Source organism: Daphnia carinata, chromosome 7 (genome assembly GCF_022539665.2).
Source record: "Daphnia carinata strain CSIRO-1 chromosome 7, CSIRO_AGI_Dcar_HiC_V3, whole genome shotgun sequence".
NCBI classification, from domain to species: domain Eukaryota; kingdom Metazoa; phylum Arthropoda; class Branchiopoda; order Diplostraca; family Daphniidae; genus Daphnia; species Daphnia carinata.
Genome location: NC_081337.1, coordinates 3,121,913 through 3,148,479, shown reverse-complemented (window position 1 = coordinate 3,148,479; position 26,567 = coordinate 3,121,913). Strand labels below are relative to the sequence as shown.

Below are 26,567 nucleotides of genomic sequence, written 5' to 3'. Positions count from 1 at the left end.
AATCCTAACGTTGGATTTCTACAACAGCTACAGAAGTACGAAATTAATATAGCCGAGAAAGCTGATCCTAGTTCACCACCAATCGGTTAACGTAAAAACTTTTGCTTTGAAAATACAAGTGCCTGCAGCATTCAGTTCCTATCATTCTTGTACCGCCGTGAAATGGCGAGAAAAAAAAAAAATAAAATAGAGAAATCCATACCTATTGGTGAGCCAAACCATAAAAGCAGTAATAGAAATTGATTTCCTATGTTTTGAACCCTTCAAGGAAATGGGGGCACAAGTATCATTTTCAGTTATACATAATCACATCTCGTGTTTTTCAAGAGTTCATCACACGATTACTTGTCGTAGTGAAGACATAATCCACGTGGCTAAATCCTCATCCTATGGACAATAAAGAGATGACAGTCACAATTCCGTTATAATGCTATGTAATTGCAACTCACCTGCAATGCCCAAGACATCATCATAGATTTACGATCCTCTTTATCGGTAGATTCCATTTTTATGCTGACTGACTCCAAATTCAACACACCCTCTTCAGATGGCTTAACTGGGTAATTCGTATTTTGCCTAAGAAAGAATGAAAATTTTGCGGATTTCTAAGTTGAGCAAAATTAAGCATTCAAGTTTTACGAATTTAAAATAAGCTGTATCTGATCCATTGCTTTAGTAGCCGACCCAGGAAGTCGTAATTGTAGACAGGAAGTGAATCGAATGGCATGTCGATTTAGCCCTAATTCACCGAATGCCTTTTCCGGTTCCATCAGCCTTAGAACCTAGAATAAAATAAAGGTAATCAGAAAATATAAAATATGGGGCCCATCACTTTCACTAACATTATCTTTCATGACGAGAACACCATGCATTCGGCAAGGTCGTTTGGGATCCGGCGCTCCAATCGTATCATATAGAGCAATTTCTTTTTTCAGCAGTGAAAGAGATACGTCCACAGGTACAACAGGTTTGCATGGAATGTAAGCTGATTCGCCGTTAGCTGGCATGTAACAGTCGATGCCGTATTCTTGCTGAATCTTCTGCTTAAGGAATTCCATTTTTACGCCCTCTCCGTGAACAAGAAGTACATTTTGAGGCTCGCAATACTGAATCAGCTGCATGATACCTTTGGCGTCGGCATGTGCACTAAATGACATGTACTAAAACAATCAATTAGTTTGTTTTTACATCAAAATAATATAATGAATGCAACAGTTACTCACTTGGACGGACATTTTTACTTCAATAACTTGTCTGTTTTCAGTTTCTACTTTTTTAGCGCCACTTAATACCTTGGCTCCAACCGTTCCAGAAACGCAATATCCGGGCATGATTAACTATATTAACACATTAGGTAATTGAAGTATCTGAGAAAAAGTCGAAGAATTATACAGACCATGTTGTTTTCGTTGGGAGCCCATTTCTTGAAAAGCTGCAGTGAAAGTCCGGCGTGGAGCATTCCAGGAGTGGCAAAGACAACCATTGGGCCAGGCGTGTCGGCGTAGCTTTTGTCGAAAGGCCTGATGTGTTTGAACTCAAACATGTTTCTTTGAACGAAGGTTTTGCGAATCTTTTGATTTGTCCATGTGATGAACATTTTGTAGTAATTATTTGCCTAATAACAAAAACTATTACAGTATTGGCAAACTAGATATGTGTGCAAACTTACCTTTTCGGTAAGCCCTATGGCAAAGTAGATGGGCGCTTTTAGGTTCATTCTTTCCCAATACGTTTCCAGTAGAATACAAAGCTCTTGAGCTCGACCAAGAGCAAATACGGGAATGAGCACTTTGCCTCCTCGGTCAACACAATCATGCACTTTTTTCAAAAAGTCGCGCTCTCGGCAGCGTTTCGAATCACGGATGGTTGTAGCATATGTAGATTCTGAGATGAGGATATTTGGTCGACACTTGTCGATCCAGGCGGCACCCAGGTGACGATCTGGTGTCATGTTGTAGTCACCCTGAGAATCAATATGCTAAAATATCTTTTTATTGCATAAAAGTTTTAATAAACTTACTGTGTACACCACTGATTGGTTTCCCACTTTAACATGAAACATGGCTGCACCCAATACATGCCCAGCATAGTATGCTTTAATTTCAATTTCCGAATCAACCTGTTGTGAAAAAATATATTGACATCATGAAGAATCATACTGGCACAAGAGCTATTTTACCTGGACAGTTTGGTGCAAAGTGACAGCAATTACTTTCTTCATGCAATCTTTAATATGAGCTGAAGTGAAGAAGTTTGTTTCACCCTTTCTTTCAACAGCCACTTTTCTCATGTCCTCCTATTTCAGTATAGAAAATGTATCGCTTTATAGCTATAAAAAGTAAAATGCTTCCTACCAACAGAATTGGAGCAATAGCTTTTGTTGGATGTGTCATGTAAATTGGCCCATTATATCCAACCATTTCTGTCATAAAAGGCAAAGCTCCACAATGGTCGAGATGAAAATGAGATATGATGACACAATCCAGGGACTCGGTTAAATTTCCTTCTGCTATGTAAGAGAAATCTGGGAATCGTCTCTAAAATGAAAATTTTGTAATTGTAAGACAAGATTTCAATAATTATAAGAATTACGATAAAGTGCCATATTTACCTCGTCATTATACCCCATGTGCATGCCACAGTCCAGCATTATATTCTTTCCCCCCATTTGAAGCAAAATACAGCTTCTGCCCACATCTTGGCCAGCACCCAAAGGTGTAACTTTGATATCTGTCATACTTGGACTTGGATAATCCGATTCAGCCACTCATATGAAACTTTTGTTTTTCTATTCAAGCAGTGCTTTTAAAACACTATACGATGCTTTACAAACAAACCCTAGCCAAGTGTAATGGAGTGATAGAACTTTTTCAGAACAAAAAATATTGGAAATAAACAAATTGCCGGGAAGCTGCGTTGCCATAGTATTTTTAATACTTTCGCACCAAAAAGCAGACGAAAACACTGGAAATAGGAACGTGGGGCGTGGCTTCCTCGAAGGGGTTTTAAGGTGGAGTAGTTAAACCATGTAATTTATGACTGCTGAAAGCATGAAAGATAGTTTTTTTTAAATCTACCACATCTGCTTGATCGTACAGTTGTTTTTACCCTGTTGATAAAAATGCTTACGTATTTCGTTTTCCTTTTGCGTTACCTTTTTGTGGCATTACGTTGACATTACAACCAATGCAGCGTAAACCGAAGATTTTGACAAGCAACAATAATTTTCCGTACTTTTAAAGTATTTTTTAGTTGCGTTTTTAACTAATGGGTTACATAACTCAAACAGGCAAGCAAGAGGACAAACAAGAACTATGATGCGTGAAGCCAAGATATCGCAATTTGCGTCGTCGCGTTCTCGTTCTCTCCGACCGAATCATAGTGCGCCAAAAGGTTGCGTAATTCAATAAATTTGTTCCAAAGGTCTAACCTTATTTACTTAACCGGTAATGTCCTTAAAACTATCACTCATCAGCTGGTAGTTTTCTCATCACCAGCTGGCATATTCCATAAATGATATGGCTTTATCGCCATATTAAGCAAGTAAATCAACAGGTGTTGCCATTCTCATGGACACCACATCGCACCTTATGTAAGTGTATTCATCAATAAACAAGAAAAATAAGGAATAGGGAAATGTCGCATATAAATGTTCAGCTAAACCATTTTCCCGGGAGAACGAAGCTGTTAGCTGCGTACGAAAGACTTGCACCGTTTCGACGATGAAGTGTTCGGTACTAGCCGTTCCGCTTCTTTTGCTTATTTGTGGCTGTTTCAGATTGTCTCAAGCCCAACATGATCCAAACAATCTATCCGATCGTCAAATCATGGTCCACCTCTTCGAATGGAAGTGGAATGATATTGCCGATGAGTGTGAACGCTTTCTCAGCAAAATGGGATTCGCAGGTTAGTACGAATCACGTCTCCTTCTCTTGGATTTTCCTGTTGTAAATCAACCGTGTACTATTTAAATAAATAGCAAAAATTAATTTTGGTTCATTTTTTTACAGGTGTCCAGGTACGAATTTGAATGTATAAGAATTAGAATATAAAGGATTTACAAAATTTTCGTGAATCGGGAAAAAGGTATCGCCTCCAACAGAGAACGTAGTTGCGTGGGAACCGACTCCCGGTGTCAAACGTCCTTGGTGGGAACGCTATCAGCCCGTCTCTTACAAGCTGAACACCCGTAGCGGCACCGAACAACAATTTCAGGATATGGTTAACCGTTGCAACGCCGTCGGCGTTAGGTATAATCAACCCTTTTCTCAGATTTTGACACGTTTTGATTAAACCAAGAGAAAAATTCTTTACCAAGGATTTACTGTGACATGGTTTTGAATCACATGACCGGAGACTGGCCGTCGGGAACTCCCGCGACTGGAGGTTCTAGTTTCAACACTGGCTCTAAGGACTATCCTGCCGTCCCATACTCGACTTACGATTTCAACGGTCGTGACAAATGTTCCACTTCTTCCGGAAACATTGAAAACTACGGAGTAAGACATTCGATTTCCAAAACATGACGTAAAAACCTTTTCTTACCCAAAACTATGAACAGGACGCAAATCAGGTACGCAACTGTCAACTGGTTGGCTTGAAAGATTTGAACCAGGGATCGGAATACGTTCGCGGGAAAATAGTTGAGTTGTTGAATCGGTTGATCAGTTACGGCGTTGCGGGATTCAGGTACCTTTAAAAAATAACCCACATAACAAAACACGACATACCTTACAGTTTGCATTGTTGGTGGACACGTGCCTTAGATTCGATGCTAGCAAACACATGTGGCCGGGTGATTTAAAAGTTATTGCCGATCGATTAAATAATTTACCTACCGACAAAGGTTTTCCATCTGGGGCACGGCCTTTCATCTATCAAGAAGTCATCGATCTCGGTGGTGAGCCAATCACCGGCGCTGAATATGTCGGCATTGGTCGCGTCACTGAGTTCAAATATGGCAAATTTCTCGGCGAAGCTTTCCGGGGACGTAACCAACTGAAATACCTCAAAAACTTTGGTATGACGGTGGTAGCAAATTATTGAAATTTTCTGCAAATGCTAATAAAATAAAAATTGTTATTTAAAGGTGAGGGATGGGGAATGTTAGCGTCAGGCAATGCATTAGTCTTTATTGACAATCACGACAACCAACGAGGCCACGGTGCTGGCGGCGACATGATTCTTACATTTCGCGTACCTAAACTTTACAAGGTCCGTATGCGATAAATTGATTTTAAGAGACTGAAACAAATTACGTTACCTTCGAAAATTGAAATCCAATGTCCAGATGGCTGTTGCTTACATGTTGGCCTGGCCATACGGTTTTACTCGCGTCATGTCCAGCTACTATTGGGAGCAAAACATCGTCAACGGGCAGGTAATTATTGCATTTCACTCTCCCCATATTCTTCGTTTTCCTGATTTTTCTTTATGTGAATCGTAGGATAAAAACGATTGGGTCGGACCACCTTCAGATTCGAACTGGAATATCATTACACCGACGATCAACGCCGATGGAAGTTGCGGCAACGGATGGGTTTGCGAGCACAGGTGGAGGCAGATCTACAACATGGTTAAATTTCGTAACGTTGTTCATGGTAAAAGCAGGCACTTACCCATTGAATTAAAATCAATAACCTTGCATGAATTAATCATATGGGTTAAGGAACAACAATGAACGATTGGTGGGACAATGGCAGCAACCAGATCGCTTTCTGCCGTGGCGGTAAAGGATTTATCGCCATCAACAACGATAATTACCCGCTTCAACAAAGTTTGCAGGTATATAATCTTCGTTCAAGGTACTGCCACAAATTCAAACTGTGATGGCTGAAACTATTTTTGGCAGACATGTCTTCCGTCTGGGACGTACTGCGACGTCATCTCTGGTGATCTCGTGAATAACCAATGTACTGGCAAGTCCATCACGGTTGGTTCAGACGGCAAGGCCTTTATCAGTCTGTCAAACGCCGAAGATGACGGCGTCATTGCTTTCCATATTCAGGTTATTATTCATTCGCATATCATCAGTAGATCAAGTAAACGATGAAATTGCTTTGTTTCTGTTTACATAGTCTGCGGTAGGATCAGGTAACCAAGCAACCACCACAGCCAGCCCTGGAGTCACGACACCTTCACCTTCATGCCGCAAAGTCTAAAAACGAAAATGAATTATCTTAAATTTCATTGTCTGCTTTTTTTCCCGTTTAACAAGTATTGCAATTCAGCCCAATAGTAGATTTTGAAATACACAGAAATGAAGCAGAAATTCAACGCTATGCAAGTACAGCGCATTTTTTTAAATTCAAAATCATCCTAGACATTTGTATCCAACTAAACTCGCAGTAATTTTGTGGAATCAAATCACGCAATCAAATCGACATGTTTGGCAGGTTCTTGTCAAAGGTCGATGGAGCTGTCGGTCATAACTGTTTTTTATATCCATCCAAACTTAACAACATAGCCGTCACTATGGCAATTGCCTAATAAGCTAATCTGATCTTTCAAATAGCAACTAAATGGATCCACTTGCACCTAGAGGAATTCAAGCTGACGTAATGTTTTGTCGATGAATCTCTAAATGACTTAATGGGCTTTAAAGGCCCAGACAGTAGCAACAGTCCTTACATAAATAGCTGGACCGTCGTGAAACAGTCAAACGCACTGCATAGAGCTATTGCATTTGACAATTATTCTTGATAGAGATCAACACTGATGATGCAAATTTTCCACTTTTTCAACGTACTGCTGCTGGTGAACGCACATCAGCCATTCTTGAAATTTGGAATGCTCGAGGTATTTTTCTTCCTCTACGTAATTTTTTTGTTTTGTACCCCGTTATCTGAGTACGTTTGTTATTTTAACTCACCAAATTTTAATAGAAACCACCAAGGTTTATGAGGAAAAACTCAACGGTTGTGGGCGATAATCTCTACGATGGGATTTGGATAGATATAATCGAATGGCTCTCATGGCATCTAAACTTTAAGTCATATCAAATACTCCGTCTTGGCTATAACCATCTCTTTTGATAACATTATTCATTTACCTTTATTAAAGGTATGAAATTGTTGTCGTTGACGATGTTCTTGGTAGGCCCCAAATGCTGAATGGCAGTGGATCATGGAGCGGGGCCTCTGGGCGTCTTCTTCGTGGAGTAAAATAGATTTACTAATTTACTGTTGCATATTTTCCTACTGACAGACATTCAGAGTATGTAAGTATCACTTGACGTTAATAAGGATTTTGACGTGTTGGGACCACCTGTCTTGATATCGTTTTCACGGAATCAAGTCTTTCACTCGGTAGGAGTTGTCGACGACGAGCCTAGCGCTCTTCTTACGCCAGCCTTAACAGAAATGAGTTCCGTTCTGTCATCCATTAAACCTTTTCAACCCATGGTTCGTTTACAATACGCGCCAACAATATATACATATGTATCTAATAGAAATTTTTGTGTCTGAAAAAGGTATGGTTAATGATACTTATCTGCTTGCTGTTAGCAGCCATCTGTTTTGCAGCATCTTCTCCATCCAATGATGATCGGTTTTTTTCGTACAAGAGGTTAATGTTTTCTCGTATTGGTAATTATGTCTTCTATACGGTGGCTATATTAACAAATCAAGGTATGAATATTTTTCCCTTACCTTCACAAAATTTCGGTCACTATCTATCGATGTGTATTTAAAAGGCTCGGTGTTTGCTTTTCTCAAATTCCAATCGAAATTGCCTTTTCGTTTGACGGCTGGTGTATGGTGCCTCTTTGCCTTTGTTATGGTGAACGTGTACTGCAGTACGCTCACGTCACACATTACAGCTCGTAAGATGAGCACACCACCTGATGGTTCTATACAAGTTGTGGAAGAAGGGGTCCTCTCTTACCTTGTAATAGACGACAGTTTTGGTCGCGAGCTTATCCTGGTTAATGACTTGAAAAGATAAATTGAAATTCAGATACTAAACTAATCGTTTCGCTTGAGAGCAGGGTGCCACTAGTGGGCCGCTGAAGAAAATGGGCGATATATTTCGTCGTCATCCCGAAAATTTTATTCCTGATAATGAAACTGGATTCCGCAAAGTTGCGTCAGGCTGTTGCGCCTTCAACGATGTGATTTGCTAACTTCTCTGCACAGCACGTACAATTTTTAAAGCATTACTTTTTATCTTTTCTTGTTTGTACAGTTCGTGAACTATTTCAATTACCGAATCGGTAAAGATTTCCAAGAAACCGGAAAGTGTAGGGTCCATATAGGAAAACCCATTAAAGGCTATGGGTTTAATGGTTTGCTTATTAAAAAAGATAACAATTACCGAGACGTTATTAATCAAGGGTAATAAATATACTTGGCACTTGGAATACTAATTACCCCTTACCTTGATTTATATAAGATTTAAAAATTGTTCTCATGTAGATTGCTGGATTTGCACCAAACGGGTCTTGTTGACTATTGGCGTCAGAAACAGGCAGGCAGAGGATCTCCAGTTTGCCAGGCGCAATCGAAAAAGAAATCGAAGGTGTTACGTAGCTTGAATCTACGTCAAGATTTGGTCACCGCCTTTTTCATTCTTGGAATAGGAATTTCAATATCTTTTATCGTCTTTTTGGCCGAACAATGTCGACGCTGCAATCGCAAACGTCAGTGACGTCTCACTGCAAGAAAAGATTTATTAAACAAATATTAAACTTACTTAGTTTGTTACAGCTCCTTAACCCCCACCGTTCACAGCAACTTAAATTTGTATGAATTGCTTCATTCACGGAGTAACAATGGTCATACAACTGTTGTGATTGTTTTCAAAGATTGCACGATATGGCTGTTTACACAGCTACATCTGTCTCAAAGAAATTCCAAATAATACCATTATGTAGTAGATGTTTCCTGAAGATGGAATAGTTGACTTGAAATAAACTTGAATATGGTAAATTATGCGAGGAAAGAACAAACGAGACAAACCAGGGCTAGCACGATTCCAAGTAAAACTGTCTGAACCATTATGCAATCACAATATCTACCCAAAAGAAACATGTTGTGCCTTTCAATTGCATCTTTAATTATTGCTTTATGAAGCCAAAACTATCTAACACGACTTTGAACATGAGGGCACGAAAGAACTTGCAAGATTTCAACGATTTCTTACGATATGACAGATTTCGGCTGCTTGATTCTTCCACGTTGACCACAGTAGAACATGGAAAGGTCCAGTGACTTAAATATTCCCAAAATTAAAATAATATTCGATCCTGCTGGGGATCGAACCTTGAATCTCTTGCTCCATAGGCAAGCGCCTTATCCATTGAGCCACAGCACAACAGTTATATTTGATTTACAAAACACTAGATGATTTGATCCAGCCCTTTACGTTTTGCTGAATCAGCTTATACTCAAAGGTTTGAACCTCGTATATTTCCTTAAGCCTTATCGCATTTAACGATAGCTGTACGTGTCATTCCTTTATTTACGGCAATATACCTGTACATACGCTGTCAACAATATAAAAGTATCATGATCCTACTAACTTTTTGATCTCTTGCATTGTTAGATATCCAGTTATTACTTTTAATATCCTTTAAATTATCTCAGTAAACATCAGAATACCTCAGCTCGAATCATAAAATTTTCGAGATTTATTGAGATTAAAACATTATATTTATAAAAAATTAATACAGTTCGATTTCTAACTAAAACTACTTTCTTCAACGGTCCTGCCAGGTATCGAACATGGAATTTCTTGCTCCGTAAGCAAGCGCCTTATCCATTGGGCCACAAGACAACATTTGACTTAATTTCGTAATCTAGAAAATGCTGAGAATAAATTTCAAGAATCTACAAATTCTGGAACAGTTCTGAGCTTCCAGTTCTCCATTCAGAACACTATCCAATGGGGGGCCAAAAGGTGGAAATTTACACGTCAAATTCACAACACGATCCTCCAACGTGTCTTCATCCCTTCGAACGCGAACTGTTTTATACAAAAGGATAACAAGATTGAGCATTTGGCAATCTTTTTTGCTATAAATGAATAATTATCGGTGGAAAACCTATAAACACTTACGTGGATTGACAATAATTTTGCTGATGATGTACCGTCGACAAGGTCGTTTGATCGAAGCCACAATTTGTTCAGGGAAATTGCATCTCGTGTCGATTGGATCAATCTGCAATAGAGCAATCGAGTGATCAAATATTTCTGCCTTCAATTTGGTTCTTACCATACCCTCGTAGTGTACTGGCCATTTGTGAAGTTAGCACAACCAATCTCATCCCTGTCCATTTCAGTGGTAAGGTTGCTAGCCGAAGCGATGCAAGGGGGGAATTCTGCTTTGGTTTCACCAATCACTTTTCTGTAATAAGCTTGTTGGGTTCCATCAGATGGAATGAGTGTCACCAGAAACTCGTCGAACGGTAAAAACATCCTCGAATCATTAAAATATTGAACAGTGAATGCCACATCGATTCCCCTGGAATGGAAACATCGACGAGGTACACGTAAACTGAGGAACAACAGCTTTTGAAGTCATGTCGTACCCGATATCTGTGGGTGTAGTGCTAATACTTATGTTCATCTTTGCAACATTAATGTTCTTAAGGTTTGTTTGAAGAAAGCCCAGGTCAGATTCGTGTATCTTTTGGGAACAACTATATCGACTCCTACATTTTTCCACTTTTAGTTTGTAGTGTCCAGTATAGACATGATCGAAATAGACTGTCACATTCTCCTTGTACGTCAGAGTTAGTACCAACGGCATAAGTTGATGAGAGTGAGAAAACTTTAGTAAAATTACCTTGGTGAAGATATCCGAGTTTAAGGTTTCGATGTATTGGAATCGTTCAGTTGAGCTGACTGTAAATAGAGAAGAGGTGTTGCTCTCTTTCTCGTCATTATCTAGCAGTTCCAATATGACGCGAAGGATAATGGCTGGCATAGTTGAAGTAACAATATGAAAATTCAAATCACATATCAATCTGGCCGTTTGGTTATCGTAATACCCGGTTGAATTCAAGCGGATCAAAGGCTAGGAATTAAAAGCACTGATACCGATGAAAGATATAAATTATTAAAACAAATCACCTACTTGAGCAGTGGAGCTATTAACTACAGAGCCGTTTAAAAAGGTGAGCAACAAAAATGGAAAAACAGTTTTTAATGATTGCACTGTAACACTCATCTTCGTGTCCAGTAATGAGGAACGTTGGACTATAACTGACTTGTATCGTCACAAAAAAGCGAAGAAATTCAGAGCGGCACCGCGTAATTTTTAATGGGCGGCTGACGTGGGATTATTGCGTGGTCGGCAAAAATCCAATAATTTATCCCGGATACGAGTTTTTGAGATATCAAGTTTAGGGGTTTTTGTTGTGGTAGTCGTTTGCTGTTCGTCTTGATTTAATCGTCGGCGGTTAATCGTTGAATGTCAATAACAACTGCGGTAACATAAACAACACATTTACGCAATACGTGATTATTAGCAACGTTCTCTGAAATACTGACCTTATTCATGATATTTTGAAGTGCACTATCTGTTTTCTTATCATTTCCTGTTAGTCGATTGACTCGAGATTCACGAGTGAATATGAACACAAAAAGCGAACACACTTGAAAAAAGCTTAACACATATTAAGTTAATAGGGAACCACCACAAGTATTTAAACATTTTATCATTCTGGGATTGATACTGAGCGTCTTCATTTTAGTAAGGGCGACTGATTAATTGATTGGCAGCGCAAAAAAATAATATATAATTTGGGTTTTACCCATCCCTGGTCAAAGGTTTATCGCCTTTCATTCTGAGTATGAATGACGAGTTGGCTAAGCAGCATGTGATAGTGTTCTGGCAATTTATAGCATCTATAAGGCGTCAAGGTATTAATGGCCGTGCTGGAGTCAAAATTTTCATAACTGAAAATATAAACAAAAAATGATATACGAAATCGTAAATGGCTATTGGGAAACAACGTACGTGGTTATAAAGATCCGGCCATAAACGCTGTCTTCACTTATCGAAGAAGCGGCGATGGCAATAAGTTGGTTCAGCACGAAAAGTAGGTTCAATAATCCCTGGAGGTCCTGTGCTGCAATACTATCAGACTTTCTAATGCGATTTAGTTCTTTATAGCAGTCAATTACGCCCTTGGACTGGATGACCACAACTTTCACTTCAGGGTCGTTGAGGAGGCTATTAAACCAGTGGATTTCTCCTCTGATGACGACCTCCTCTTCTTGCCCGGGGTCACCAGCATCGTAAACCTTTACGGGATACAAATAAACAAAAACAATTAACGTCACAAATGGTGAAGGAACGGGTTGTTTGTAAACATTACAGTAGAAATGCCGCTGGCTATGAATTGCATTCGGAGAGAAGAAGCTATTTCTTTCATCGAGTTGTCGGTCATGTCGTAAACAAGCATCACTTTGCCATGCCTTCCAGCTAAAGAGAATGAAACCGTTTCTTCTGGTTCATTTTGTGAATGATGGGCGCACTGGTCGTTACGTCGAGACGAAAACCAGTTTCGATTAAAGAAGACAAGCATAACGAGAGATATGATACTCAGCAAGGCTAGCAGAAGCACTAGAAAGCTACTAATTCCAGAAAAATGAGAAACAGAGATATGCTCAGGTGGCATAATATTGGGTCCACCTGTTGAATAGCGATTTGAAAATAAAATATTTATATGTCTCAATTTTTGATAAGTGCTTTACCTGTGTAGATTAACACTTGTGTAGGTCTGTTGGTGAATCGCTTGCAAGGATGTAGGTAGGTTTCACAAACTTGTTTCGGGTTATTGCAGCGACTATCGGCAACGTTAATCTTTAAAACAAAGCATTTAAATTATTCGTTTCCCGCTTGCTTATCGCATAAGAGAGCATTACCTCCATTGTGTAGTTTCCGTCGGGTAAGCATAAACACTTGTTAATCTTTTTTTTATGAGATGATGGGATTCCTCTTAGTTGGCTACAATTGACGTTAATATCGTTACAGCTAGGAAAACGTACCACTTTGCTTGTGGTAGTTGCTTTCACTATGGTCTTATTAGTATTATAATCTCTGATGGTGACATCGAATTCTTTGAATTCGAGTATCTTACGAGAATCTTCGAAATATTTAACGCTAAATTCCACTTCTGCTCCCCTATGAAAAATATAACCAGTTAAAACATCAAATTCAAAAATAAGTAAATCAATCTTACCTATCAATTTGAGCCAGTCTCATGCTGATGTTCATTCGCGTGACGTTCACGTTCTGCAAATGCGTCTCCAGTTGACCAAGATGGTACTCGTAATTCCCGTCTTTCTTTCCACAAGAATCTTCACATGACCAGGGCTTGGTACAGCATTTGATTTTGAACTTGTAACAACCACTGTAAATGTGATCGAAAACAACGGTTACATCCTCCTGTCAATAAACGTATGGTAAATTAAGGATGTTCAGATGTGTTCTGTTAACTACGTACCTCGTAATCATCTGCACGTTTTGCGTAAATCGTGGTAGACAGATGACGTCCTTTGCAGGCTCCGGCAAATTTCGCTAAAGCATTTGCGCAAAAATTTGATTGCCGAGAATCATTCGGTAACTGAGCATCCCGAGTTAAGGCCAAGTCGATCCGATAACGAATTTCCGATAGCTGATATGTTTTGCTATTATGCTTACGAATAAGCATTTTTAATCGTAACGTCAGTGTAGCTGCCGTACGATTGTAATAGGCCGTCGAGCCATTTTGAACAATCCCTTTGGTATCTAAAGGAATTACTGTAAAATGAGTAAAACAATTAAAATGATTGCTGCATGAATACGAAGGCTGCAAGGTTTTTCTATCTGTGTTTCTATACTAGTTTTTGTTTACACCTAGTCACTTATCTGATCGAGTCACACACTATTTCATTATTTTTCTTTCAGCTTAAAAAGATTTGTGTGCGAATGCCAAGCCATAAATGGCAATACTGTATCGACCGGTAAACAAGTTTTAACCTAAATGTGAGTTTTTTTTCCCTTAAAAAAAATATCAGTTATAATTTAGTAAAAAACCGGTTCCGTCGCTCCATTTACAGATCTAGGTTGAATTTGCTAAATACTCGAAGATGCGTTTGACATCTTCTTGTGAATTTAGAACGGACGACTTACTCGAGTTGGGCTCCTAAAGAAAATTTGTATTAAAATTTAAGAAAACTGTTTTTTCTTGCAAATGAGCAATGCAAATGATTAATTAATAAATAGTATTTACTTGAGCAGCGGCGTGAGGTACAACACAGAAACCAAACACAATGGCAAGGAGGCTGAAAGATAAGATCATTTTAAAAGTTCACTGATGGCGACATGACACAAATGTTGGGCACAGCACTTGACCCAAAGGCTACTTTCCGTTAACTGTTCACCACTGTATAACACTGTCTCTGTTAAAACGACCTAGAAAAATGATTGCCACGCTGCGCCAACCTGAGAGTTGCTTGCAACATTTCGCTCGAGGCTTAACCGAAAAAAAAAAAGTAAATAAACCGGCCAAATAAAATCGAAGTAACCACTGCCTGTCGCCGTCACCAACAAACCAAAATGCGCACCTAAATCTATATGGAAAAGGATCTGACCTGTCTTTTCCGTTTGTTTGGGCTTCCAGGAAACTCTTATCTCAAAACCCCAGTCGAAAGTGTTCCCTTATATTTGCACAACTGTTTCTATTTCTACAAAGAAAAATACATAAGAAAAATTGAAATACGATGACAATAACCTTAACACGCGCAGTATCTATGACCTGACCCACTTCCCCCCTCGACTTTCCACATATTTTTTTTTGCCTAGTGTGTTTTTTTCGAAAGGTGCTGAAACATATGGGTTTTTGCGCCACGTTGCTATTTTCCCAAAATTACGCAATGTGCTACTTACATTTTTACAAGAAAATTCTGTTAGAAACGAAGAAATGTTAATTACTGATGCTCCTCTTAGATATACGCGCTTAATAGTCGGAATATTACTTTTCACATTAACTCTGCTTTGATATGGCGAATAACGGTCGATCGAGCTTCATGTTTCGAACAGGAATCGCAACCAACTATGACGATGATTACTGCGCGATTTGTTTGGGTCCGCATGCCAACAAATCCCAACCAGATTGTGGGCATGTCTTTTGTTACCAATGCCTTTTCGACTGATGCAAGATCAAGTTGGAATGCCCATCATGTAAGACCTCATTCTCAATTTTCTACCACAACATAGACTCACCTGAGGGCTGGCAAGTTTGCGTACCTGAGAATCCGTTGGTTTCTGATGATGCTCCATCTGGCCACTTTGTCGTTCTTAATACGCCTATAGCTGTTAACGATGAGCCTGAAGATTCCGAATTTCTTCATGCATTTGAAGAAGTGCTGAGCAATCCTGATTTGCAACGGCACAACTCGTCCGCAGTTGGTTCCCATACGCAAGGCGATGAATTGCAAGGTACTTTTGGCGCAATACTGGGCGATCTTGAATTCCGCCAAGCATTATTTAACAGACCTACGCTGCTTTGATGAATGCAAGCATCGATCTGTGCCACAATTGCCCTAAGACACTGAATAAATTTGTTGTTTCGTTTCTGCCTACTCCTTAGTTTATCCCTTTCCCCTAAAAAAAATAATAATTACATACTTGATTTGAATGCTTAAAGGGAAAATTAACTATTTAAAGGGAAATCTTACCAGACTCTAACTTTAAACGAAGTTCTGCTACAGAAATTCAAAAAAAGGTAGACAATATTAAAAACTGCATCATGTACAAGTCATGTTTCAATTGCATTAAAAAAGTTTACAGCCCTGGGTAGAAATAGAGATGGTTATTCAGTCCATCTATGTGTGCAGTTTGAGTTGGTGCAGACATAGTAAAGTCTCATTTCCTCTTCAGCACGGCGGGACTGGGACTGGAAAAACACTGCCTCTCTGTGAGTGCATTTCGGACAAGGGTGATCCTCAGTTCTCGGAAGAGTAGGGTCTGATATGACATCAGCCACAATCTGAGTCAATTCACTGTAAACAAGAGAGTGTAAAATATGCTGAAAAAAAATCACTTCCAAAAGATATTGCTTACTCAATTTCGTGCATAATTTTGTTGACGTACACACAATGGTTATCAGCTAGTGTTTTGAAGTCACAGTTTCGACACTATGAAATTGAGCATTAGTAAATGGAGTATTCTGAAATGTTATTCACTTACAGCGTACAGTAGTGCTCGGCTTTCCTTGTCTTCCTTGGGGTACAACATGTTGTTACTGCCAGAAATGGATTAACACGGTATTAGATCACAAACATTAATGCAGCTAGATTAGATATATGTCTTACCAGCTAGGACAAAACCGAATGCCTACAAAACCTGGCCCATCGTCCCTTTTATTCTGTGCAAACATCTTTTAAAAACAAACTGTTTCCAACTGTAAGGATTCCCGAAGTTTCAGCCGATCAAATCGAGCTTCAAGCGCCATGCGACTAGAGAGCCCTCTGGCTATCGAATTTTGAATTCTTACACGGATACAACAATTGTCGCAACATTAGAAAAAAAAAGAGTTGCTCGACTTGCGAAAGAAACACGTCATGCAGATTGTTTATTACAGGAATTTAGGAGTGTTCACGAAAAAGTAGAATGTGTACAGAATGACTCACTTTACTCCCTTTACTCAAAACTTCCTGGACTCTATTCTTTTGTCCATCGACAGTAAAGATCCGGGTAAGTTTGACTCTGCTACACCCACTCGTGAAAGTACCTCGACTGATGTGTTTCATTCATCTGTTTGTTCTAGTGGTGGCGAATGCATGGCTGGACACGTTATTAGACGTTATTGACTTGCTACCCATAGAGGTGCTGGGTAAAGAAGTGCTGGAAATAGCAGTCAGTAAAGCTGGAGATTCACAGCCTACGTTTTCCAGACTTGGTAGCTGCCAGCTGGTGGGAAAGCTGGGAATGAAATTGGAACAACAAGTGTATGTTATTGTACTGTTTGCTACATTTAGAAAAAAATTCATAATTTTTTCCATCTCCTAGGATCCAAGAGGAGTTGATCCCAGTAACTCAAAATCTAAGTCAAGATGCCGAGTGGACCATTAGGGCTTCCATGTGTGCACAACTGGTTTCAATCATCAAGGGTTTAACAAAAAATGGAGAAAATTCTGAAGCCAAAATTCCAGTCAGGGTCGTTCTTTCTGTTTTGTTTGAGCTGGGGGATGATGAAGTTGAGGCAGTAAGACTTGTAGTGGTAGAGACTGCCTCAGCAATCTTGCAATACTTAGATGAAGGTGGGTGACATAAAATTGTTTAAATAATGCATTTCTGTAAGCATTGAAATCTTTTTTATAGAATCTGTTAGAACACTGGTGGTTCCTTGGCTTCAGAGACTATGTGAGCATGCATCAAAAGTAGAAGACAAAACCTTACCCCTACTAGCACAGCATTGGGCTAGAATTTCGAGAACAATTCTAAGTAATAGATTGTCTACTAACAAATGTGTTTTCCTACTCACATTTTGTTCTACTTATCAGGCCATTTAAGAGAAGACGAAAAGGGCTGGTTCGTCGAATATTTCTACAGTCTAGCATCTCTTGGATCAGCTCACCAAACAATCAAAGACAAAACCAACGTACACATTTTAACTCTAATTCAATCTCTTACCATATTATTATATCCCGTTCCATAATTACGTAGATGCCCGATGTTGTTGCGCAGACGGACGCGGGCTCGAAGCTAGAGATCTATGCGGAAGTCAGACACGCTTGCGCTGTTAATAGTGCAGCTATGGTGCCTTTTATCGGTGCGGAAGCATTCTCTCAGCGGATATCCAGTATACGTGCCTTAGCAGCCGATCCTTATTTTGTGGTCCGACGAGCCGTAGCTGCAAATATCCTGGATTTATGCCGTCAACTCCACCCTTATAGTAGTGTCATCCATTCGCTTCTCAACCAGTTGTTAATCGATCCATGCCCGGACGTCACGTTCGCCCTCGTTCCACAAATTGGAGCCGTTATTGAAAATCTGGCTCGTCTACCTTTAACTCATCAGAGCCCATTTGTTAGCGAAGTTGTTGTTTTGGAAACGTTTGAAGCTGTGCTTCGCTGCGAAGAACAAGTGATGAATTCATCCTCCTGGCGGATGCAAGCCGATATCCTCTCGCAGCTAGCTGCCTTCCCGTTGTGCCTTCCGTGTCACGCTGTTCACGACTTACTCATCCCACGTCTCTGGCATAGAATCGACACAGTGGTCAGTTGAAAAAAAAAAAAAACTAGTCCATTTTCATTCAAAATTCTTAAATTTTTATTTCAATCCAGCGTCCATTACCTTGTCGTGTATCGGCTGCCCAAACGTTGATGCTGTGTGTCCGGAGTGAACGTCGCCGTCAGGAGAGATCCAATTTATGTAGCGACATCCTCACACGATTGGCATCTGCTAAATCGTGCCATCACCGGATGCTCTTTCTACGCGTCTGTCCCATTCTCTTTGATCTCCTCTCGAGAAAATTCATCCGCCAGCATTTCTTCCTCCCGCTCATCCGATTAGCGGGTAACGTGTCATTTTTTTAATTGATTTAATTTTTTCAACATTTTTGACGACGTTTGTTTTTCACGCAGGTGATAAAGTAGCAAATGTCCGGCTACGATTCGCTATGTTGTTACCCAAATTGCACATTTCCCTGCGTGGGCTGGACGTTGAATCGGAGAAGCGACTCATTGTCGAGCTGGACTCGGCCGTCCGTTGGCTTGTCGAGTCGGAAAAAGACCGTGACGTCAAAAATGAATTGTCCAGTTTTTTCCGCTGGATCGAGGAACAAGAAGCGCAAAATCAGACGGCCGAAGTGGCCAAACGTTTGCAAGAGGAAGAGGAAGCGGATAAACGTAAAGAAGCGGAAGAAGAGAGCGTGAATTGTGATCCAGTCGTGACGGACACATCCAACACCTCCACCAAATCAACAGTCAGTTCTGGCCGTCCCAATTTCTTCTCTAAGGACGAACCGGATTCTACTACACCCATCCAATCAACACCGCAAGCTACTCCACCTGACGAGTAAGTTAAAAGAAACGATTGAATTATCTTTTGTCTTCCGCAATTGCATGTGCGAAAAAAACTTTAGGGATTTCCTTTGGCTTCCTCATTTCCTCCTTTAAATAACACGTTTCTCATTTTTCTAGGGATGCTCCAATGGAGTGGGAATAACCTGATTTAAAAAAAAAATTTATCGCACACACACAGGAGCATGTGATTTTCTCTAGGAAATTAAAATAGTCCTTCCATTTTGCGTTCCATTTTTTTTTTTTGGAGACAATGCTCGCCCCTTTTTCGTTAAAACTTTGCTGAAAAACGTAATTCAGACTATTGTGATGATTACACGTGATCCAAATGCTGTTACGCCGCTTTTCTTGCCAACAGCATTTTTTGAAATGATTTTGGCCACGACACCTTGTAAGGGACTGGGCAGCATTTTTCAAAATGAAGCCCTTGACAACAAACGTTGCAATAAAAGAAAAACGTGTCCAACTGGGAGGAGAAGCCGGGAATCATTGGCTCAGCAGGGGGTGCGTGCGGGAAGGGTTATGACGTGCTATTGTGGATAGGGAACCTATACTATGCTAATCTTAACAAGCATCGTGTGACTGTCCAGTTTCTCCAGGGTTACAACAACAAAAAAAAATAATTGCCATTTTCTCCCCTTTTTCGGTGAATTTCGACAGAAGGCCAGTCGCCCTGGACCCGAGCACGGACGATTTTTACCGCGATGCTGGAGTCCGGCTAACCGCACCTGGCACGAACAACAATGTGGAATCGATAAAGAATGCGACAAGCAAAAATGCGACGACACACGACCCTTCCCGAATTCCATCGGTACAATCGAGATTGAGACCTCCGTTGAAGACGACGACCATGTTGCCACATTTCGGCATTGCTCGCGGTGTCCAGCAAGTTCAACCTCAGCCGAGCATCGCGTACGGTGTGACTGTAGCTCCGCCAATGAGACGCGATGTCCATCGGCGTCCGTCCGCATCGACCCAGTCGTTAAACGCGGTCAAATCTCGTTCGCAAGAGAATTTGAATGTGCCCCCGAAGCCTCGAGCTGCCCGTCCAATGTCCACTTGTTTGGGTTCCAATGATCTTCTATCGACGAGCAAACATCACAGTCCGTTTATTCGCAATCGCCACAGGGCCAGCATAGGTGGAACAGCTTCGATAGCGTCGCATAAAAATGTGGCCCTTCCAATTGCCACGTTGCCGCCGAGCAGGAGCTCAGAATCCGGCCCGTTCAAGTGGGGCGTTAGTCGCCCGTCTTCCTCCACAAAGACGACCACATCCACCACTGGCTCTGTCAAACTATCGGACATGAAAAATGCCCTGCCCGTCACGCCTGGCCCGTCTAGAAAACAGTCGAACGAATTCCAATTGAGCCGTTCCAAGAAGCCGATCGAAACGGCCGGATCGAATAAACCGGCCGAACGATTGGAAGACGCTGCCATTGAGATGATGGAATCCCTGGAATTATCTAGCACTCGACTGCGCAAGCCTCAAACGGCTATTGGTCGGTTGATAACGACGCAATCATCGGGCAGCAGCGGGACGACGACTCATCCAGCGGAAGCGTCGCCAATGCCACGCCGTCCTGCTTGGCGTCGTTCGTTGCATTTCACGACGGCCACATCATCGCCGCCGCCTCCGCCGCCTCGTAAGAATTTCGCTACGCTTCCAAAGTCGTCTGCCAATAATAACAATAACAACAATAACAATAATCTTCATCACAATCCTAGCAGCAAACTACCCGTACCTGCCTTCAAGCGCAACTCACATTTAGGTTCGAATTTTTGAAATCCAAGTCGCCTTACACAAATGAACATCGGTTGTGGTTTAATCAGTATTGATAAAAAAAAAAAAAGCCTTTTTTTTTTTTTAAGGGGGGTTTGTCTTCGGGAAGGCAGCCAAAAAATTCGCTTGTTATATTTTTTATCACGCAATTATTTTTAGTCCCCCCGTTCTTTGACACACGTATTATTTTGGCACGTTGAAAACAAAAACAAGTTACTACTACTACTACTCTTCCCTTCTCCAATGTTACGTTTTTTTTCTTAACCAAAGAAAAACAATTATTATGTAATTAAATAATCGTTTTACGACTTAAAAGAAAATATAAACAAATTCACGATCATAAAAAAAAAACTATTTTTACCTCTTTTTCCTTAGGATTAAAAAATGACGGGGTTTTTTAAGCGATCCAGTGTGTGTATGGCAATACTAAAAAAAAAGAAACATTTAAAAAAAAAGAAGAAAATATTTGGTGTCAAAAAAAAAAAAGTCTTAACATGCAATAAAAAGTGGAGGGGGGAATTTTATGGATTTTGGTAGAAAAAGAGTTACGATGAGGGTTATACAGGTGATTTTCTTTTTTCGGATAGATGACGATGACGAACGATTTTTGGCTATTTCAAGTCAGCATTGCTTCTGACTGGGCACCTGTCGGCCAGGAACCATATCTCGTTTTGACGTCCGTGGAAACGGACCATGAAATCGTAAATCACCAAATAGTATTCGGCCGGTTTGTAGCAGAGGCCGAGCTGTTGGAGACGCGACCCAAACTTTTTCACCTGTTTTCAAAATGAACGGATAGAAGAAACCGGATAAAAAAAAAAATAACCTTTTCGGAAATGTGTGTGACAACGACAAATCGTGACCTCAATCAAAGAAGCCTACGAACTTAATCACGCCCGACCATCACACACACAAAAAGAGCTATAACATCCCCCCCCCTTTTTCCTAGGAAAATAAGACATGGATATAAATGTATATACCTCGATGGTTGAGCGAACAGGATCGAGAATGGAGCCACCGACCGTTTGGACGTAGACGATCAAGTCGTTGACTCGATTGATCTTGACAGGTGGCTGTTAACGAAAAAAAAAAAAATAGATTTAAATCAAACGAAATAAAGTTTTTTTTTATGGTGGCAAAGGTTTTAAACTTACAGCTCCCAGGCCAGCCGATGGTGGATTGGAATGCAAGCGTTGAGGCAGGTACAACGACACGGTTAAATTGTGCCTGCAATCAAATGAGACAGACGAGTCTACTACAGATGTCCGGTTGTAGCGCAGCTGCTGAAGACGCTGATCGATGCCGCTCGTTAACGATTGATTGGCCGTTACTCGGTCGACGACATGGACAATGCCAATGGGTCGGGTCGCTTCCAGCACCTCCCAGTGCGAGTTGATACCTTCAAAAGAGAGTCAATCAAGAAGATAAGAACAGGTACAAATGTTTTTTGAGGGGTTCCATGCAAATGTCAATATTTAAATTGGGACTGTAGGTTTTTGACTATTGATTTTGGGTATTAAGTTTCATTTTTTTAAAGAGATAGAAAAAGCAAACAACCCACGAAATTATTATTTTTTTTTTAAATAAAAAAGGAAAAGCTCTAAATCAAATTTCGAATTTCTGTGGATGGGTGGTCGGTAATTCTTTGAATGATTATTTGCTTATCGAATCGACAAGAAAATCGAAAATGTTTATGCTAAACAGTAAGAGTCTTGCTGTTTCTAGGTTCAAAAAAAGAAAAAGGTTTTTGAATTTTTCTTGTTTCACGTTGGCGCGCACGCGCAGAGTTTGGCGGTGACGGCGGCTGCAAAAAATGAAAAACAGTTGCGGGAAAGGGGAAACCGCCGGGCGGCGTGACTCGACTCGATTACCATGTTTGTACCTTTATTTATGATTTGAAAAAAAAAAAAAAAAGAGAAAAAAAAAATATGAAGACGTTGAACAAACATAAAATATCCTGAGCCACAGTAAAAATTATAATAATAAATTAGAAAAAATATGTTTTCTATGGAAAAAGAATATGAAAATGTTTATACAGATGAAGTGGCATAAATCCTCGCCAGACAGACAGGCTATTGAATTCGCACTCGTTCGTCCCTGCTTGGATCAGCACCGTGTCGAAATAGCGCCTCTTTTGAATGCCTTTCACACACACAAAAATGAATCACGTGTAATCCTACAAGATTTTCTTTAATTTACCGAATTTGTAGACGCGAAGGACATCGAACGACGGACATTCAACACCTATCGGATGAAACACGAAACTTAATCGAATTTCGATAGAAACTTATCTAGCGAGAGATTTATTAGTCACTAGATACGCGAAACAAAAAAGAAAAGGTTTTTTTTTTGAAAAATGGCGTCATTGATCTCAACTTCTATCCCCTATATTTCTTTATCTCTAAGGCCCCCCTTATAAAAGCCTGCAAACGGAATTTTAACAGTCTCACTAAAAATATAACAGCCTCATAGGGGATTTGCACGGGGCTTATTTCTTTCTGCTGGTCATTATGCTAATGGGCTGAGTGTGTGGGTGGTCCCGCGTGCAGCCAATCAAAACAAATCTCTACCATCTATTCTGATATAATAAAGAAGTAAAAAAAAAAAAATACCACGACAAAGTCGTTTCCGGGTACGAAGAGTGACTTTACTCAGCGGCGGGTCTTGGGATTTTGTAACCGGCTGGACTCGACCTGGATCTCTTAATCGGGTAGCGTGAATCCACATTTCGTAGACGTTATTCTCCATATTATCAGGCCTAAAAGAAATGACGTGAAAGATAATTGGCCCATCCATCACGTGTTGAAAATAAACGAACTTGGTAAAGGAAGCTAGATAGTAGTAGCGGTCGTGAAAGGCCTCGCCGTGATTCCTCAACGTTGTCATCAGACGATCGGCCCGGTGGCGGAGGGCGCGGTCCGTCAAGTCCCACAAACGGGCGCGGAAACTATGCACAAAGACGGTGCTGGAATCGACCATGTCTAACAAGATCTATAGAAAATACACAAAAGAAATATGATTGCAATGTAATAGTTTGATTAGGACGACATATAAGGGCAACTCATCATCCAATTGTGATCAGGCAAAGTCATTCAGGCGTGGCACGGGATTGAGATAACATACGTCTGCACTGTTGGGTGATGGCGGATTCATTTGATATTTGGACGGGATGGGCACGGACAGCGTAATATCGCGCAATTCTTGATGTAAAATGCCTGGATGTTTGCCTCGTTTGACTTGTGTCAACAGCGGGTACGTCAAATTCATGGCGATTTGGGGCTCGTTATAGCCGTCGAAATATTCCTGCAACTTGGCCAATCCTTCCCAGACGGCCAAGAGTCGATCGTCTTCTGTCATGACAATGGCAGACGCCCATCTGCGTGACGGATACCAACGGATATCGTATTCTTTGCGACGTTCCACCAACCGATACGCCGGGCATGTTGAAGTTAAAGATTGGCAAGTCGTTGGGATCAACCTTTCAAAACACAACAAAAATGGATTATTTCGAGGAAAGACAACGAAAATAGATTTCTAGGAGTTTTGTCTAAATACTAACTGTGACGAATAAACGGGCGGTTTGGTGGTCGGTGGTTCCAGAATGTCATTGCGAGTCCAAAAAGGTCCAGCGGGTGTTGTTTTGGCTGACGCGATCCTTGAACTTGGAGACTTCCACTTGTTACGATGTCGTGTTTTCTTTCTTTTAGGGCCAACAGAAGAATTAGGCTCCAGATGGTGGATCGTGTTACTGTTAATTGATAAGCCGGATGAAGGATTTGGATCAGGGTCGACGACGTCAAACTTCCTATCGGCCAATTTCGTTGTCGTCGTGCTAGATGTGACGTTGTAACTGCTAATTCGCAGTCGGGTAATGTTCAACGTTGGCCATTTGCCGACGCCCAGGGTTCTGGTCTCCGAAATGACGTCATTGCCCGTACTCGTGACAGACGATGTTGGATGAAGGTTTTTCGATTTGAGTGATATCTCCGGCACTAAAGACCAGCAGACGGGCAACACAATCAAAACAGCAGACACCCAATAAAACTTCATTGTCCCTCTTTTTTTCTCAAAACAAAATGGCGATAAAGCAACAAAAAATTAATATGTAAAAAAAAGAAAAACGTGGTTTTGTTCTCGTTGAATGGAAATTGTTGGAGGTTGAGTTGTAATCCCTTGAATGGAATTGGCAGTCCTTGGTGGTGTGAATTATTCAAGAGACTCTTTTTTGTCCTACCAGTGATGACTGTGCGCGACAAGTTATTTTTTTTCCTTTTCACTCGACACATAAAAAGGTGCCAAGAAGAAACTGAATAATCACACGACACATTTCTAGGCTGCCCATCTTTTTTTTTTTTCTCAACTAAAAAAACCGTAGGTGACTCGACACATAAAAATGGTTAGCCTATTTTGGCCGACTGTTGACAAGAACAATACGATCTTTCGATGCTGTTTCAAAACAGGAAAACACTGCACAATAGTATAAACAATGCACATCAGGAATTTATTTTTTCGGTTGTAACAGACAAACCACACCAGAATAGCTCAGTCCCACCAGCTGATTGTTTCACACACACACACACAGTCGACGATCACCAGGGACGTTCCGCACGGCGTCCAGTCTGAAACGGCACTGAAGCGGAGCCTGGCTAGTGGTGGAGCTTTTTATCTTATTCCATCTTTTTGTGTAGACACACGGTGGACTCTACAGCAATTTTTCTTTTTTTTTTTTTTTTTTTTTTTTAACAGTAGTAAGTCAGGCCATTTCTCTATTTAAGCATATGCTGAAATACTTTTTTTCGAGTTCTATTTACAGTTGGCAGCACGTGGTGGACTAAGTTACTATGCAAATAGTAGGCCATATATTTTCAATTGAATATATTTTTTTTTTCACACTTAATAAAATGTTTATAAAAAAAAAAGAATTTTAGAGTCGGTGTTTTGTTTGTTGTAGTCTAAATAATATAAATTGGAAACTACACGAGGTCTGGCATTGCGGCATCGGATGACTGACGAAATTTTACGAATGAGCACTTGAGAATTTTCCTGAAAACTTTTAGGAAAGATTCTTATCGTTTCTGTTGAAACAGTTTTATTCATTTTAGTTTTCTTCAACAAGTGTCTAGGCTTGTTTTCTTTTTTAACTCCTTAAAAACTCACGATTTTCTTGTTATTGTGGTAGCCCGTCATGGCGTTGTCCACTTTTGTGAATGGCACCTGAGGTTGCCACCAAAATGTGAAAAGAATTCTCGACAGACTTGAAATGCAAATTCTTTCTTTTTTTTTTGCTATAGTCGACCCTCTTTTCTTTTGTGAGTGGATCTTCTCTCTCTTTTTGGTAATGTTCTGTTTTTAGTGTGTCGACTGTTTTCTACGGCCTCTCGTGTTGGTAAACGTAACAAGAAATGGGTGGAACAAAACAAATGAAGCTCATTAACAGATACGCCGATAGTTTAACTCTCAGATAAGGATCTCGGTGGGTGTTCGTATAAACGATGGACAACTAGTCATACCTCGTCACTGATGGATTGTTAACACAGCGGTGATTGACATCACCACGTGGTCCAGTCGAACACATTTGAAAATCTTGAAAGTCATTCAATGAATTATTGAAACTTACGCGTGCCTTGCGTATTTGGAAAGGCTTTTTTGTCCAAGCAGGACGATCACAGACTCAAAGAAGATGACTAAAGCCTTAAAAAATCGTTAAGATTCTATGACACACTAAGCAATAACTTGCGTACGTTGTTCGTAGCTCGTAAAAAGGGACCGT

At 40.4% G+C, this 26,567-nt stretch overlaps 7 protein-coding genes across 9 annotated transcripts; 3 read left to right on the top strand and 4 right to left on the bottom strand.

Annotated features, from left to right (window-relative positions):
* Nucleotides 1–235: 235 nt before the first annotated feature.
* On the bottom strand, nt 236–2,876 carry LOC130695405 (integrator complex subunit 11-like). Its single transcript, XM_057518556.2, has 11 exons — nt 2,612–2,876; nt 2,355–2,537; nt 2,180–2,296; nt 2,021–2,119; nt 1,670–1,963; nt 1,397–1,615; nt 1,224–1,337; nt 843–1,160; nt 640–782; nt 450–576; nt 236–387 (listed from the first exon to the last, which is right to left on the bottom strand). Exons 1-11 carry the CDS (start codon nt 2,735–2,737, stop codon nt 334–336), a joined length of 1,794 nt encoding a protein of 597 aa, XP_057374539.1. The 5' UTR covers nt 2,738–2,876; the 3' UTR covers nt 236–333.
* A 789-nt stretch (nt 2,877–3,665) lies between these two features.
* Nucleotides 3,666–6,276, top strand: LOC130695407 (alpha-amylase A-like). Its single transcript, XM_057518558.2, has 12 exons — nt 3,666–3,906; nt 4,011–4,018; nt 4,087–4,250; nt 4,319–4,499; nt 4,562–4,689; nt 4,767–5,020; nt 5,090–5,214; nt 5,291–5,380; nt 5,447–5,600; nt 5,669–5,784; nt 5,852–6,007; nt 6,078–6,276. The coding sequence occupies exons 1-12, from the start codon at nt 3,723–3,725 to the stop codon at nt 6,159–6,161; spliced, it is 1,644 nt and encodes a 547-aa protein (XP_057374541.1). The 5' UTR covers nt 3,666–3,722; the 3' UTR covers nt 6,162–6,276.
* A 782-nt stretch (nt 6,277–7,058) lies between these two features.
* LOC130695460 (glutamate receptor ionotropic, kainate glr-3-like) lies at nt 7,059–8,646 on the top strand. Its single transcript, XM_059496350.1, has 6 exons — nt 7,059–7,403; nt 7,472–7,628; nt 7,694–7,923; nt 7,988–8,110; nt 8,185–8,333; nt 8,415–8,646. The coding sequence occupies exons 1-6, from the start codon at nt 7,362–7,364 to the stop codon at nt 8,644–8,646; spliced, it is 933 nt and encodes a 310-aa protein (XP_059352333.1). The 5' UTR covers nt 7,059–7,361.
* Nucleotides 8,647–11,131: 2,485 nt separating this feature from the next.
* LOC130695369 (uncharacterized) lies at nt 11,132–15,781 on the bottom strand. 2 transcript variants are annotated; one of them, XR_009002370.2, is made up of 11 exons: nt 15,670–15,781; nt 14,223–15,595; nt 14,123–14,135; nt 13,455–13,750; nt 13,191–13,396; nt 12,874–13,132; nt 12,703–12,811; nt 12,324–12,640; nt 11,963–12,249; nt 11,494–11,901; nt 11,132–11,426 (listed from the first exon to the last, which is right to left on the bottom strand). XR_009002370.2 is itself a non-coding variant. In XM_057518501.2 (10 exons), the coding sequence occupies exons 2-10, from the start codon at nt 14,289–14,291 to the stop codon at nt 11,775–11,777; spliced, it is 1,683 nt and encodes a 560-aa protein (XP_057374484.1). In that variant the 5' UTR covers nt 14,292–15,595; nt 15,670–15,781; the 3' UTR covers nt 11,132–11,774. The 2 variants fall into 2 exon arrangements, 1 of the variants encoding a protein (XP_057374484.1); XM_057518501.2 differs by having other exon boundaries at nt 11,132–11,901.
* On the bottom strand, nt 15,744–16,465 carry LOC130695403 (DNA-directed RNA polymerase II subunit RPB9-like). Its single transcript, XM_057518553.2, has 4 exons — nt 16,306–16,465; nt 16,181–16,235; nt 16,055–16,128; nt 15,744–15,993 (listed from the first exon to the last, which is right to left on the bottom strand). The coding sequence occupies exons 1-4, from the start codon at nt 16,368–16,370 to the stop codon at nt 15,804–15,806; spliced, it is 384 nt and encodes a 127-aa protein (XP_057374536.1). The 5' UTR covers nt 16,371–16,465; the 3' UTR covers nt 15,744–15,803.
* A 22-nt stretch (nt 16,466–16,487) lies between these two features.
* On the top strand, nt 16,488–21,039 carry LOC130695359 (serine/threonine-protein phosphatase 4 regulatory subunit 4-like). Its single transcript, XM_057518481.2, has 9 exons — nt 16,488–16,687; nt 16,761–16,941; nt 17,003–17,253; nt 17,315–17,437; nt 17,497–17,594; nt 17,660–18,211; nt 18,280–18,511; nt 18,580–19,012; nt 19,678–21,039. The coding sequence occupies exons 1-9, from the start codon at nt 16,615–16,617 to the stop codon at nt 20,798–20,800; spliced, it is 3,066 nt and encodes a 1,021-aa protein (XP_057374464.1). The 5' UTR covers nt 16,488–16,614; the 3' UTR covers nt 20,801–21,039.
* Nucleotides 21,040–21,127: 88 nt separating this feature from the next.
* LOC130695367 (uncharacterized) lies at nt 21,128–25,412 on the bottom strand. 2 transcript variants are annotated; one of them, XM_057518494.2, is made up of 10 exons: nt 24,357–25,412; nt 23,921–24,275; nt 23,616–23,788; nt 23,410–23,555; nt 22,997–23,041; nt 22,834–22,939; nt 22,669–22,679; nt 21,952–22,196; nt 21,778–21,870; nt 21,128–21,573 (listed from the first exon to the last, which is right to left on the bottom strand). In XM_057518494.2, exons 1-10 carry the CDS (start codon nt 24,845–24,847, stop codon nt 21,409–21,411), a joined length of 1,830 nt encoding a protein of 609 aa, XP_057374477.1. In that variant the 5' UTR covers nt 24,848–25,412; the 3' UTR covers nt 21,128–21,408. The 2 variants fall into 2 exon arrangements, with proteins under 2 accessions (XP_057374477.1, XP_057374478.1); XM_057518495.2 differs by lacking the exon at nt 22,669–22,679 and having other exon boundaries at nt 21,952–22,188; nt 22,815–22,939; nt 24,357–25,410.
* Nucleotides 25,413–26,567: the final 1,155 nt, after the last annotated feature.

Bases quoted from the DNA above. Each gene is read 5' to 3' on its own strand.
- LOC130695405 (XM_057518556.2), bottom strand. From the start codon at position 2,737: ATGACAGATATCAAAGTTACACCTTTGGGTGCTGGCCAAGATGTGGGC. The intron at 783-842 runs GTTAGTGAAAGT...ATTTTATTCTAG, and splicing joins TTCTCGTCATGAAAGATAAT to GTTCTAAGGCTGATGGAACC. The intron at 388-449 runs GTGAGTTGCAAT...TATTGTCCATAG, and splicing joins TGATGTCTTGGGCATTGCAG to GATGAGGATTTAGCCACGTG.
- LOC130695407 (XM_057518558.2), top strand. From the start codon at position 3,723: ATGAAGTGTTCGGTACTAGCCGTTCCGCTTCTTTTGCTTATTTGTGGC. The intron at 4,251-4,318 runs GTATAATCAACC...TTCTTTACCAAG, and splicing joins TGCAACGCCGTCGGCGTTAG to GATTTACTGTGACATGGTTT. The intron at 4,690-4,766 runs GTACCTTTAAAA...CACGTGCCTTAG, and splicing joins TACGGCGTTGCGGGATTCAG to ATTCGATGCTAGCAAACACA.
- LOC130695460 (XM_059496350.1), top strand. From the start codon at position 7,362: ATGAGTTCCGTTCTGTCATCCATTAAACCTTTTCAACCCATG. The intron at 7,924-7,987 runs GTTAATGACTTG...GCTTGAGAGCAG, and splicing joins TTGGTCGCGAGCTTATCCTG to GGTGCCACTAGTGGGCCGCT. The intron at 8,334-8,414 runs GTAATAAATATA...GTTCTCATGTAG, and splicing joins CGAGACGTTATTAATCAAGG to ATTGCTGGATTTGCACCAAA.
- LOC130695369 (XM_057518501.2), bottom strand. From the start codon at position 14,291: ATGATCTTATCTTTCAGCCTCCTTGCCATTGTGTTTGGTTTCTGTGTT. The intron at 12,812-12,873 runs GTAATGCTCTCT...TTTGTTTTAAAG, and splicing joins ACGGAAACTACACAATGGAG to ATTAACGTTGCCGATAGTCG. The intron at 12,641-12,702 runs GTAAAGCACTTA...GCTATTCAACAG, and splicing joins ACAAGTGTTAATCTACACAG to GTGGACCCAATATTATGCCA.
- LOC130695403 (XM_057518553.2), bottom strand. From the start codon at position 16,370: ATGTTTGCACAGAATAAAAGGGACGATGGGCCAGGTTTTGTAGGCATT. The intron at 16,129-16,180 runs GTAAGTGAATAA...TCAATTTCATAG, and splicing joins GCCGAGCACTACTGTACGCT to TGTCGAAACTGTGACTTCAA. The intron at 15,994-16,054 runs GTAAGCAATATC...TCTTGTTTACAG, and splicing joins AAAATTATGCACGAAATTGA to TGAATTGACTCAGATTGTGG.
- LOC130695359 (XM_057518481.2), top strand. From the start codon at position 16,615: ATGACTCACTTTACTCCCTTTACTCAAAACTTCCTGGACTCTATTCTT. The intron at 17,254-17,314 runs GTGGGTGACATA...TCTTTTTTATAG, and splicing joins CTTGCAATACTTAGATGAAG to AATCTGTTAGAACACTGGTG. The intron at 18,512-18,579 runs GTAACGTGTCAT...TTTTTCACGCAG, and splicing joins CCCGCTCATCCGATTAGCGG to GTGATAAAGTAGCAAATGTC.
- LOC130695367 (XM_057518494.2), bottom strand. From the start codon at position 24,847: ATGAAGTTTTATTGGGTGTCTGCTGTTTTGATTGTGTTGCCCGTCTGC. The intron at 24,276-24,356 runs GTTAGTATTTAG...GTGTTTTGAAAG, and splicing joins CCGCCCGTTTATTCGTCACA to GTTGATCCCAACGACTTGCC. The intron at 23,042-23,409 runs GTATTTTTTTTT...TTCATCCGATAG, and splicing joins CCGGAAACGACTTTGTCGTG to GTGTTGAATGTCCGTCGTTC.